This window comes from Globicephala melas, chromosome 19, assembly GCF_963455315.2.
Source record: "Globicephala melas chromosome 19, mGloMel1.2, whole genome shotgun sequence".
Lineage (NCBI taxonomy): Eukaryota > Metazoa > Chordata > Mammalia > Artiodactyla > Delphinidae > Globicephala > Globicephala melas.
This window is the reverse complement of record NC_083332.1, coordinates 5,961,765-5,974,690: the sequence shown is the minus strand read 5'-3', so window position 1 is coordinate 5,974,690 and position 12,926 is coordinate 5,961,765. Positions and strand designations below refer to the sequence as shown.

Below are 12,926 nucleotides of genomic sequence, written 5' to 3'. Positions count from 1 at the left end.
GCGACTCAAGGGGTCTGGCCAGAAGGGACCAACTTTCACTTTGCAGAAAATGACCCCTGAGGGGAAGGGCATTGACAGGGAGGCAGGAAATGGAGCTCAGGCCCAGCATGGGGTGTGGATTTGGGCAAGTCTCTCACCTTCCCTGGTCCAGTGTCTCCAGGAGTGGACGTGGGGTGGTGCGTGGTTGATCTCGAAGGGCTCTCCTGGTGCCAACAGTCTCTGGCTGTGAAGTTCCTCCTCTGAGGAGGCTCAATGTTCTGACCTCACCCACATTTTCCTGCTGGGGCTCCGCTAAATCTTGCAACGTGTAGTTCCTGAAAGACGAACCCTGAGAAACAGACTTTCCCTGGGGGACCCTGGCACTGTCAACCCCAGACATGCTTCTGCTGCTGCTGGTGGCCCTGTTCTGGTAGACGGAGGGGGCCGAGGGCCAGAGGGAGTCCAGGAAGGATTACATGCTGCAAGTGCAGGGGCTGGTGACGGTGCAGGAGGGCCTGTGTGTCCATGTGCCCTGCTCCTTCTACTATCCCAGGAGATGCTAGACTGACTCTACCCCAGTTCATGGCTACTGGTTCCAAGATACAGACTGGGAGGCTCCAGTGGCCACAAACAATCCAAATCATAAACTACAGGAGGAAACTCGGAGCTGAATCCTCCTCCTTGGGGACCCCCAGACCAACTGCTCCCTGGACATCAGCGATGACAGGAGGAGGGACGATGTAAAATACTTTTTTTAGGATAGAGAGAGGAAAAATGAAATAGAATTACACGTGTAACCTGGTCTCCTTGTATATGATGGATAATGAAGAGGATCCAGGAGCGGTCACAGGGGAAGGCCTTAGAGGTCCCTGGGTAGGGCTGGGATGAGACACTCCTGAGATGGGGGTCGGGGTAAGGCAGGTGGGGGCTCAGAAGGAGTAGCTGGACCCAAGCCTGAGGCTTCTCTCAGGACCGCACCTCTAACCATCTTTTCTTTTTTTTCTTTTCTTTTCTTTTTTCTTTTTTGCGGTACGCGGGCCTCTCACTGTTGCAGCCTCTCCCGTTGCGGAGCACAGGCTCCGGACGTGCAGGCTCAACGGCCTCGGCTCACGGGCCCAGCCGCTCCGCGGCACGTGGGATGCTCCCAGAACGGGGCACGAACCCGCGTCCCCTGCATCGGCAGGCAGACTCTCAACCACTGCACCACCAGGGAAACCCCTGCTGTGCTTCTCTTGACTCGTCATGGCGATTTATATTTTCTATTTAATGTCGCTCTAGGAAAAATTAAAATTTAAACTATTAGCATTAGTTTACCATTCGTCTTTCTATTGTGCAATGCCAGTTTTGAATACAAGAACATTTAACTCATCTATGAAATCCTGGAGTTTGCACGATTTCTAATTTGTCGGTGGTACAGGTGTATGTATTTTGTTCTTAACAGAATAGTGGAAACACCGCACTGCACTAATTCAAATTTGTGTGTGTGTGGCAAAATATACAGAGCATAAAATGGACTCTTTTACCCATTTTTAAGTAGTACACAGTGCCGTGGCTTTGAGTACATTCACATCGTCATGCAACCGTCACCACCATCACTCTCCAAACCTTTTTCATCTTCCGAAACTGGAAATCTGCACTCATTATACAATAAGGTTTTGTGTTAGTCTTCTCAGCCTGCCGTAACATAGTACCACGGACCGGGTGGTTTAAACAACAGACCTTTATTTCCTCACGGTTCTGGAGGCTAGAAGTCTAAGATCAAGGTGTCTGCAGGGTTGGTGCCTTCTGAGGCACCGTCTCTCCTTCACTTGTGCGTGGCGGTCTTCTTGCTGTCTTCATAGGGTCTTGCCTCTTGGTGTGTCAGTGCCCTCATCTCCTCTTCTTATATGGGCACCAGGCAGATTGGACTAGGACCCACCCTGATGACCTCATTTTTATTTAATTATGTCTCTAAAGGTCCTGGCTGGGGGGTTAGGACTTCAACATACGAATTTAGTTGGGGGAAAACAGTAGGTTCATAACATTCCCTGTTACCTCAGTGTTTCTATTTCACTTCCTGATACAGGCACATTCTGCCCACGTGCTCTGCCCTCAGATTCCTGATGGGTAAGGAAGGATGAGAAGGAGAAAGAACTCTGGGGCCCTATCCTTCCATTTCCTCCTAGGGCATCATTTTCCGTATAAGCTGTTGGCTAATGCAGGGAACTAATGTGATAAGAAAGGATGTAATCGAATTCTTCAGTCTTTTGTGTCTCTTACAATGTCATTGCCTTCTTTCTGCGTCCAAAGCAAGTTCTGATTTGGATGAAAAGCATAGCCTTTCTGGGGGGCATTGTCACCACCGCCACCCCCCACTTTCTCAGTCTTAGAACACGCTTACCTTTTTATTTTCTTCTACATTAGTTATGTTTTTAACATCTTTATTGGAGTATAATTGCTTTACAATGGTGTGTTAGTTTCTGCTTTATAACAAAGTGAATCAGTTATACATATACATATGTCCCCGTATCTCTTCCCTCTTGCGTCTCCCTCCCTCCCACCCTCCCTATCCCACCCCTCTAGGTGGTCACAAAGCACCGAGCTGATCTCCCTGTGCTATGCGGCTGCTTCCCACTAGCTATCTACCTTACCTTTGCTAGTGTATATATATCCATGCCACCAGATGGCTTCACAGGCGAATTCTATCAAACATTTAGAGAAGAGCTAACACCTATCCTGCTGGAACACACTTACCTTGATTCACGTTGAGTTTCACCAAACTCCCACACGTTGTGATGCTATCAGAATTCTGCCCCTGGGTCATCTTGAATGTTACATACAAAAGGGGCGGGAAAGAACAAGTGTCCATTGTGGGGGTGGGTGGGAGGGGGGTCTTTATTACTAAAGAGAAGTGGGGGATAATAGGAGGAGACCAGCAACCTCTCTCACAGAGAGCTTCTGACCGGACCTCTTTGGCGACATCCGACATGGAGCTGCCCCATCAGATAGAGTTTTGTGCCAAGTTATTGCAGAGAAATGTCCCTCCCTTTTATTCAGACTGTACGTGATCAGCGATGACTGGTCCAAGATAGATAGAACCGGTTTCATTCAGAGTCCAGTTCCGGTTCATCGCACGAACCTGAGAGTTTAATGCAGTGAGACCCTCGGGAGGTGATTGCAGGCTTGCAACACCTCCCAGCCTCCAGAGACTCACTCTCCTGCCTTCAAGCAGATGCCGGAGCTGGCCCTGGCCCATTCCATCCTGGATTCCCTATCACTTGGAGCAACTTGTCTGACCCCTAGTCAGGAGCGTGAGGTTTCCTACATCATCAGCCCCTGAACATCCGGAATCAGAGAAGTCTGACCGATGTTGCGGGATTGATTCCCTCCGGAAACACATGCTAATACCAGGTATAGCTCCCCTTAGCCAGCCCCAGTGCTCACCTGGGAGCAGGGGGCAGCCAGGGGAGCAGCTTTGTTCTTTCTTATCGGAAGAGCAAAACGTCACAGCCCCACCCACGGCAAAGTCCTGCCTGGTGCAGCCAGCACGGACGTTAATAAGCTTCCACTCCCACCTATGTATCAGGCCTGGAGAGCACAAGGAATATTAACCTGGAATCTTTGTGGAACTCTAAACAAGGTGGAGACCTAATAACCCCCAGCCCCCATCCTTGTGGACCTGCCTGGGCAAACCCCATCACCCCAAGTGCATCCGACCACCAGGGGGAGCCATGGAGTTGTGAAACGCGGCAATCCCGTTCTTGGTCTACATCCTCATGGGGGTACAGTAAGCATTGGATAGAGAGGGTAAGTGGCAGGGTCCCCTGTCAGCTTCCAGAGAAGAAGGGAGTGGAATGGGAAAATAGTAATAAGTTTAAGATTAACAGTAGCGGGGCTTCCCTGGTGGCACAGTGGTTAAGAATCTGCCTGCCAATGCAGGGGACACGGGTTTGAGCCCTGGTCCCAGAAGATACCCACATGCCGCGGAACAACTGAGCCCGTGCGTCACAACTACTGAGCCTGCGCTCTAGAGCCCGCGAGCTACAACTACTGAGCCCGCGTGCCTAGAGCAACAAGAGAAGCCACCGCAATGAGAAGCCCGCACACCGCAATGAAGAGTAGCCCCTGCTCGCCACAACTAGAGAAAGCCCGCGCGCAGCAACGAAGACACAACGCAGCCAAAAATAAATAAATAAATAAAATTTTTTAAAAAACCAATAGCACTGTTAATAATAACAGTAATAATAATATTATTATTTTCTATTTATCGTACCTATGTAGTGAGACTATAAATCTTGAGATAGATTAGCCCCAGAGTGATAGGGTGGGAACTAGGCATCAGGAAGAAGTTGATAGTGAAAAAATATGGATTGAAAAAGTTGGGGTATTCCCTGGAGGTCCAGTGGTTAGGACTCAGTGCTTTCACTGCTGTGGTGGGTTCAATCCCCGGCGGGGGAACTAAGCACAGCGCTGCCAAAAAAAAAAAAAAAAAAAAAGATGATCAGGGCAGTGGAAACCTGTGCAGTGATCCCGGTAATTCCCTGGATGAGCAGCAGAGGGCGCGCTACCAACGTTCCCCAGGGAACGTTGAGCTAGATGCGCAGCTGCAAGGGTCAGGACCTCATGAGGCAGTGAGATGTGCCCAGACTCCAGTTTCTAAAGGAAACTTACCTAACCTCTGCAGGCATCAGTGTCTTCATTTGCAAAGTGGGCATCACAGCTCCTACCTGTATGAATCTGAGAGCAAAAACCAGGCTGAATCAAATCAACAACAACACCAAAAAAGCGAGGAGAGAGAGAGGCCCTTCCATCATATGCACCCTGAAATCCAGCCACATCTAAAGCCAGGTCAAACTATGTCCTGAATAAAAAAAAATAAAGGGGACTCAGGAGGCAGAGACATATGAGACAGGAGCCCCAGACCTGGTGGACGACTCAATACTTAACTCCAATCCACATTTTATCCCTCACTATATATATTTTTGTGGGGTGGGGGGCAGGTTGGGGATTTGGAGTATACTGTTAAAAACAGAAACAGACCCACAAACACAGAAAACACACTTATGTTCACCAAAGGGAAAAGGGTGGGGGTGGAGGAGAGAGGGATTAATTGGGGGTCTGAGATTAACATATACACACTACTATATATAAAATAGATAACCAACAAGGACCTACAGTATAGCACAGGGAACTCTACTCAGTATTTTGTAATAATCTATAAAGGAAAAGAATATATAAATCTGAATCTCTTTGTTGTACACCTGAAACTAGCACAACATGGTAAGTCACCTATACTTCAATTTAAAAAACAAAAAAACAAAAAAAAACCCAGATGCTCTAGAGCAGCGGTTCCTAACCTTTTTGGCACCAGGGACCGGTTTCGTGGAAGGTAATTTTTCCATGGACAGGCGCAGGGAGGGGGGATGGTTCAGGCGGTAATGCGAGAAATGGGGAGCAGTGGGACGCAGCAGATGCAGCTTGGCTCACTCGCTCGCCCTCCACTCACCTCCTGCTGTGCGGCCCAGCTCCTAACAGGCCGAGGACCGTACGGTCCACAGCCCGGGGGTTGGGCACCCCTGCTCTACAGACAGGAAGATGAGATTCAAATCTTGTCTCCAAGCAAGAGCTGGATCTGCTCTCTAGAAAGCGGGGTCATGAACTATCACCATGTGGTAATAGTCTATTATAAGTTGACAACAGTTTAACTTTAATCCCATAACCAAACGCTACAATTTCACCCCCAACACTTCACGTTCTTCGTGTGGCAACTTATATCTTCTGATCTTATGTATCCATTAACAAATAGTGGATACTACAGTTATCCTTAATAATTGTGTCTTTTACTTTCAGACTCAAATTCAAAGTGATTTACACACCACCATTGCCCTGTTACAGTATTCTGTATTTCTCTCTTTATCTGCCTTTACCAGTGAGTTTTATGCTCCCATATGCTTTCATGTCGTTCTTTACCATCCTTTCGTTTCAACTCGAAGAACTCTCTCAAGCATTTCTTGTAAGGCATTATGCTAAGTGGAATAAGTCAGTCACAGAAAGACAAATGCTTCCTGATTCCACTTCTAGGAAGTATCGAAAATAGGCAAATTCAGAGAAGCAGAGAATGGAGTGGTGGTTGTCAGGGGTTTGAGGGAGAGGAAATGGGGATATAAAGTTTCAGTTATGCAAGATGAATGAGTTCTAGAGATCTGCTGTACAACGTAGCGCCTGTAGTTACCGGTACTGTGCACAGGTAAACTCTGGGAGGTGATGAGTATTTCTCTTATTTTGGTTGTGGTCATTGTTTCACAGGTAAATGCATATGTCCGAACTCATCAAATTGTATACATTAAATGTGTCCCATGTTTATAAATTATATCATATATAAATGATATCATATATAATTATATGATATATAAATTTATATATAAATTATATCTCAATACGCAGTTTAAAACAAAAGAAGAAAGAAAATGTGTTGACATCTCTGAACCTCATCACTGGTAAGTGGATCAGTACTACTGACCTCGGCAGGTTTTCCTAAGGCTCAGAGGATCTGCTGTAGGTAAATAACTTAGAACAGTAACTAATTGACACTAAATGCTCACTCTAACATGCTTCAACCATAACTGGACTGCATCTGGCTAATCATACAGGTCTCAGATAACCTGTCACCTGATTCCAATAGCTGTTGGGTTTAATTAAGACTAGAAGTTGAGGAATTGTTACTGCCATCTGATGGCCACAACCTGATTTCTGCCTCTGAAAATTCCCAAAGGAGGGTGGTCTCAAACAGGCAAGAATGCCCTCCCTCATCCTCGTTTGGTGAACTGCGGTTTCACAGTAGATTCTGTTCTGGCTTCTCTGCACTAGATGGGAGGTTGGTAAAAAGTAGCATTCCAGGAACCTCTGCAGAGAGAGAGGAGGGCTTTTCGTGGCCGCTACACAGGAAATTTTGTAACAGAACCTTACTGCACACTGATACAAACCTATGTCCTGCCTTCATACCAGACACAATTTGCTCTTCCCACCACAGAATAAACAGTAGCCTGTGTGAATCAGGCATCTCCGGGCACACGCGTACAAGGTGCTCAGAGCATGTGAAAAGCAAGAGAAACAGTCGTACGTGTTAACCTTGAGTAAAGGAGGTGCTGCCCAGAGCAAAAACCTCCGTTAAGAAAAAGATTGATGTGGGACGCAAGTTCCAGAGCAGCTTTGCACTTTGAATTAGGCGGAGAGGAACAGCCTTCATCCATGTACTCAAGCATTCTTTCATAGAAACCTGTAGTGAGCTGCTGTTTGGACCACCTCTTCACGTGGGAAATTACAGAAGCAGAAGTTCAGGTTGTGGCCACCGGATGGTAGTAATGACACCCCACCCCCACCTTTTAAAACAAACAGATGTTGGGATCAGGTGTGTGGTGATTCAGGGGAAAACCTAGAAGAGCGAGGGCTCTGCTCTTCCCCTGTTCCAGCTCCTATCACTGAAATGCTGGAATTGCCTACGACCCACCCCACTAAACAGTGAGCGGTGAGGCCAGGTCTTAGTCCCAGCCCCTGGTGCACTGAAAGTGTTCACTCTGTATTGCTAATTACACGAAGGAGTGAAAATCTTCCTCCCTCAGCTCACTTGGGGTTCTTCCACACTCTTCTGCCTTTAAAGCCAACTCGGGCCACTCCAGAACTAATCCCCAGCAGGAATAATATGCCAGCATGATGAAAAGTAGTGACTCTCTGATGCCTGCCCGGGAGTGCCTGGGTCCCTGGTATGCAAAGCAGGTTCCAAAGGACAGGACGTGGAGAGGCAGCCAGGAGACGGGGGAGCAGATCTTGCCTTTCCAAGTATCTTGGGTTGTCCGTTGCCCTCTCTGGACTGCAGTGTCTCTCTGAAAAATGAGTAAGTGAGGACCATCTCCCAAGACAGCCTAGGTCTGATGAGAGCAGGTCTAAGACTCCTCTTCTGCAAACACACACAATCTCTCTCTCTCTCTCTCTCTCTCTCTCTCTCTCTCTCTCTCTCTCTCTCTCTCTCTCTCTCTCTCTCGCCCTGCCCCTCCCTCTCTCCCCCTCCCCCCCCACACACTTGTTTTCAGGACTTCCTCTTGGTCTTAGCGCTCTTGGTTCCTTGAAAGAGGGAACATAGACGCCAGAAAAGGGCTTGGCCCTTCCCATTCCAGAGCTGGAGCTGCCCCTACCATCTGGGAATGAGTAAGTAGGATGGGGGCTGAGGTCAAGCCTTTCACCCCCAGGGCCTCAGGCTGAGCATCTGGATTTCCAGCTGGAAGTGAATAAGTCCTTGATGATACAGGAGGGCTTGTGCATCCCTGTGTCCTGCGCCATCTCCTACCCTCGGGATGGCTGGAATGAATCCACACCTGCCTGTGGCTACTGGTTCCAGAAGAGGGACAAGCCTGGTAAGGATGTACCTGTGGCCACAACACACCTGGACTAAATACTGCAGGTTGGGATTCAGGGGGTGATTCCAACTCCTTGGGGGACCCTGGGAAACATAGCTGTGCTTTCAGCATCACGGAAACCAGGATGATGGCGAATGGGACATACTTCTTTCCAGTGGAGAGAGGAGAGGCAGAACATAATTACTAATGTGGCTTGCTTTCTTTGCATGTGACAGGTATGGAATTTCCTATGAAGAGGACAAGACGGAATGTGGGGACCCCATGGAACCTGAATGCTACAGACTGGATGTTGTCCCCTGCAGATTCATATGTTGAAGCCTTAACTCCCCAGCATTGACTTATTCAGAGAGTGCTTTTCCAAGATCATTGAGATTCAATAAATGCATAAGATTGATGGCCTTATAAGAAGAGGCAGAGAAAGAGCAATCTCTCTCTCCCCGCCACACTCCCTGCCACATGCATGCTATGAGGAAAGACCTTGTGAAGACACAGCAGGAAGGCAGTTATCTGTAAGCTAAGAAGGGAGTTCTCACTAGGAACCAAATTTGTTGACACTGCGATCTCGGACTTGCCAGCTTCCAGAACCGTGAGAAATAAATGTGTTTGTTCAAGTCACCTGGTTGGCATTTTGTGACAGAAGCTGAGCTGACTAAGACAAGTTCCCAATCAGCGGTGGGATTATTCAAACGAGCCCATCACATCCTCTCGCGGGAACCGGGGGTCAATTGTGAGCGCAGGTGTGGCCTCCAGCAGGAGTGGCAGGATGACAGAGTGTCAGCCCAGGACGAAGGGAGGTGAGAAATAAAGCAAGACCTGAAGGCCAGCTGAGGGCACTGTGAAATGCCAGGTGTCCCATGAGCAGCGAGGATGAGGGAAGAGGTGAGAAGAGCCCCCCTCCCCTGATCTACCCTCTTGGCGATCTGGCCTCTTCATTGACCCTGGGCCCACAGCAGGGTCCAAGAGCTGAGAACCTTTCTTCTTGTCCCCTCAGAGTCCGGGCCATGTCCAGTTGATCACTTGTGTCCAAAGCAACCTGCTGACGAAGCCTGCAATCCTGCTGCCCCAGCCTGTGTTTCCACCTTCAGGGTCTCCACCAGACGCTTGTAGATTTGTCTGTGTCGCCCCGGGGCGGGGAGCATCAGGACATGAATAGAGTTGGCTGTGTCTCCTCTTTGCCTCCAGACTCATCACAGACCAGAACGCTCACTCTGTGTTTGTTGAGTGAATGAATGAAGGAGTGAATGAATGAATGGATGAACTGCTTCCAACAGTTATCTAAGACCCTTATTCATCTGTTATGCCCCAGACACCCACACAGAACCACCAACACTCTGTTACCAAACCAAGCTTGGGTCTGCATAGCAAAGCCAATCTACTGATACCAAGATGTGGTGAAGGAGAGTACAGCATTTATTGCAGGGCACCAAGCAGGGAGAATGAGTAGCTCGTACTCAAACGACCTGAACTCCCCTCCCCAGTGGCTTTCAGAGAAGGTTTTTTTCTTTTAAATTTATTTTTGGCTGCATTTGGTCTTCATTGCTGCACGTGGGCTTTCTCTAGCTGTTACGAGTGGGGTTACTCTTCGTTGCGGTGCACAGGCTTCTCACTGTGGTGGCTTCTCTTGTTGTGGAGCATGGGCTCTAGGCGCCCGGGCTACGGTAGCTGTGGTGCGTGGGCTCTAGAGCGCAGGCTCAGTAGTTGTAGCACACGGGCTTAGTTGCTCTGCGACATGTGGGATCTTCCCAGAGCAGGGCTCAAACCTGTGTCCCCTGCATTGGCAGGCAGATTCTTAGCCACTGCACCATCAGCAAAGTCCCTAAATGCATTATTTTTTATTGAGGAAAAATCAGGTAAAATAATATTCACCATTTTAGCCAGTTTAAAACGTACAATAGTTGGCTTTGAGAACTTTCACGATGTTGTACAAACATCACCACTACCTAATTCCATCCATCTGATGTTTTCATCACCCCAAAGAGAAGCCTGGTACCCATGAAGTAGTCACTCCCCACACTCCCCTCCCCTGCCCCTGGCAACCACTGATCTGCTCTCCATGTCTCTGGATCTGCCTATAGTGGATACTTCATACACGTGGAATGTTACAAAACAGTGGCCTTTTCTGTCCGGCTTCTCTCACTAAACGTTCTCAAGCATCAACCGTAGAGCGTGTATCAGTATCAGTTCCTTTTTGTCTGAATAACATTCCATTGCGCGGATGCGCCAGCTTGTCTCCATCCAGTTAGCAGTGGATGGACGTTTGGGTTGTTTCCACTTTTTGACTCTTACAATGCTGCTATGAACGTTGCTATACTTTTCCTTTTTATTCTTATTTATTTATTTATTTTTGGATCATTGATTTCAGTTTTCTCGGGCATGTACCTAGAACTGAAATTTCTGGGTCAAATGTTAGTTTCTAATATTAAATTTCTGAGGAATTGCCAGATGTTTTCCACACTGGCAGCACCATTTTACATTCCCACCAGCAAAGTATGAGGGTTCCAATTCCTCCAGATCCTTGTCGACATTATTTTCCTTAAAAAAAAATTCGAGCCTGCTAGCGGGTGTGAAGGAATATCTCATCATGTTTTGATTTACATTTATGGAGCGAGTAATGACATCGTTCATTTTATTCATGAACGTATTGGTTATTTGGAGAATTTTTTTATTCCTTTGGCCGTTTGGAAAAATTGCACTGTTTGCCTTTTTGTTCTTGAATTGTTTTTTGTTTGTTTGTTTGTTTTTCCTTTTTTTTTTGTGGTACGCAGGCCTCTCACTGCTGCGGCCTCTCCCGTTGCTGAGCACAGCCTCCGGATACGCAGGCCCAGCGTCCATGGCTCACGGGCCCAGCTGCTCCGCGGCACGTGGGATCCTCCCGGACCGGGGCACGAACCCGCGTCCCCTGCATCGGCAGGCGCACTCTCAACCACGGCGCCACCAGCGAAGCCCTTGTATTGTTTTTGATATAGCTTTTATATAGGCTGGATATCACACACATATCGAATCTATGGTTTGCAAATATTTTCTCCCATTAAAGGGGTGGGTTTTTCACTTTCTCAGTCCACTGATGAGCCGAATTTTTCATTTTCATGAAGTCCAACTTAGGCATTTTTGTTTTCTGTTCAGCTGCTGGAAGGTAAGGGCATGGGGTGGGCTGATACCCCGGGCACACGGGGCTCGGCATCCAGTGGATGAGGAAAGCCTGTAAGACCAACGTCCAGAGTCCTCCTGGGAGCGGAAGGACACAGGATTGAGCAGATGATTCCATCCTGGTCCCACTTTCCTGCAGGGCAGTCGGGGCGCGTCGCACCACAGGTGATTCTGACGGCCATCTGGGAAGCGGCTGTCAAGATCCCGCTACTCTTCTTGGTCCTCATCGCCCTCCTGTGAGCACCCCTGGGAGAGGGGAGAGGGGATGGGTGGGGAGGGCAGGGCGCAGGTGGCTGCACCCTGGAACCAGCGCTGGAGGGGGCGGGGGCGGGGCCGGCGGAAGCTGACGGGAAGGGGGAGTGGGGGGCGGGGCTTGGGGGCGGTGAGGAGTCCCCTGGGGCAGGGGCTCCTCCCCGCCCAGTGTCAGGGTTGAGGGTAGCCGCTGTGCTCTAGAGTGTCTGTGGGGCCAGACCTGCCCTCTCCCACCTCAGTCACGCCCCCGCCCCTGAACAAGGAACAGGGTGAGTCTGCGGCCCGCGGCACCCGATCTGACCAGAGCCTGGTCTCTTCTCTGGCTCAGAGTGACGTCCCGCAGGAGGAAGGCAGCCAGGCCTGCAGGGGGCGTGTCAGATGCAAACGCCAGGCCGGCAGGGGGCGCGTCTATTGCAAGCGCCATTCCAGGTTACCCCTCTGGGTGAGTGATGTCGGCATCCTACCACCCAACATCCCACTGCACACCTGCCCCAGAATGGCCCCCAGGATTGCTCCACTCAGCGTACCCAAAGTGGAGCTGCCATCTTCCTCCCCAAACCCACTTCTCTGCTGGGTTCCCTGTCACACTGATGACAAGGTGGCCCCCATCTCTAAGGCCAGAAGGAAGGACGGGGTTTGCCCCCTTTCATCCCCGCTCCTCTTCTCCAGGAGCCAATAATCACTAAGTGCTGTCCATCCTTCCTCCTAAGCACAGCTCGTCCTGATGCCCGTCTCCTTCCCATCTTGACCCCAGTCGTTCCAGCAGCCTCCTCTCTTCCCTGGGTCTCTGAGCCCACCCACCTCCTGCCTCCATCTCCCTGGGAAACACAGCCTCCGCACTGTTCGCAGAGACCGTTACCATCCTCTTGCTGCACAGCAGGGACAGCTGTGTTTCCTCTCCACGGCCAGAGACCAAGGTGCACACACCACTGGCTGGAGTTGCAGCCCTGGCGGGCTCTGCCCTGCTGGACTCTCCACCCACATCCCTCCTCTCCCTGCATCTCCCCACGTCTCCACACCCAGCCTGGCCTGACCTCTGTGACTCTGAGACTTTGTATGTGCAGTCCCTCCCCTGAAACATCCTTCCCTCCCCATTCCTGCCTCTCCAAGTCCTGAGAATATCCTCAGGCTCAGGCTTAAATGTCCCCGCGTGTGTGT

The 12,926-nt window shown here is 49.5% G+C and overlaps 1 protein-coding gene across 2 annotated transcripts in view; it reads left to right on the top strand.

Moving 5' to 3' along the window:
* The window catches only part of LOC132593963 (sialic acid-binding Ig-like lectin 13), a 25,071-nt gene extending 12,145 nt beyond the window's left edge, over positions 1–12,926 (top strand). Inside the window, exons 2-6 of one of the 2 annotated variants that reach the window (XM_060289262.2) lie at positions 8,202–8,366; positions 8,585–9,248; positions 11,656–11,752; positions 12,097–12,210; positions 12,523–12,926. In XM_060289262.2, the coding sequence (XP_060145245.2) occupies positions 9,224–9,248; positions 11,656–11,752; positions 12,097–12,210; positions 12,523–12,559 (273 nt within the window). In that variant the 5' untranslated portion in view covers positions 8,202–8,366; positions 8,585–9,223 and the 3' untranslated portion in view covers positions 12,560–12,926. Of the gene's footprint in view, positions 1–8,201; positions 8,367–8,584; positions 9,249–9,360; positions 9,498–11,655; positions 11,753–12,096; positions 12,211–12,522 lie in introns of those variants that run through there. The other variant, XR_011376987.1, reaches the window with a different exon arrangement.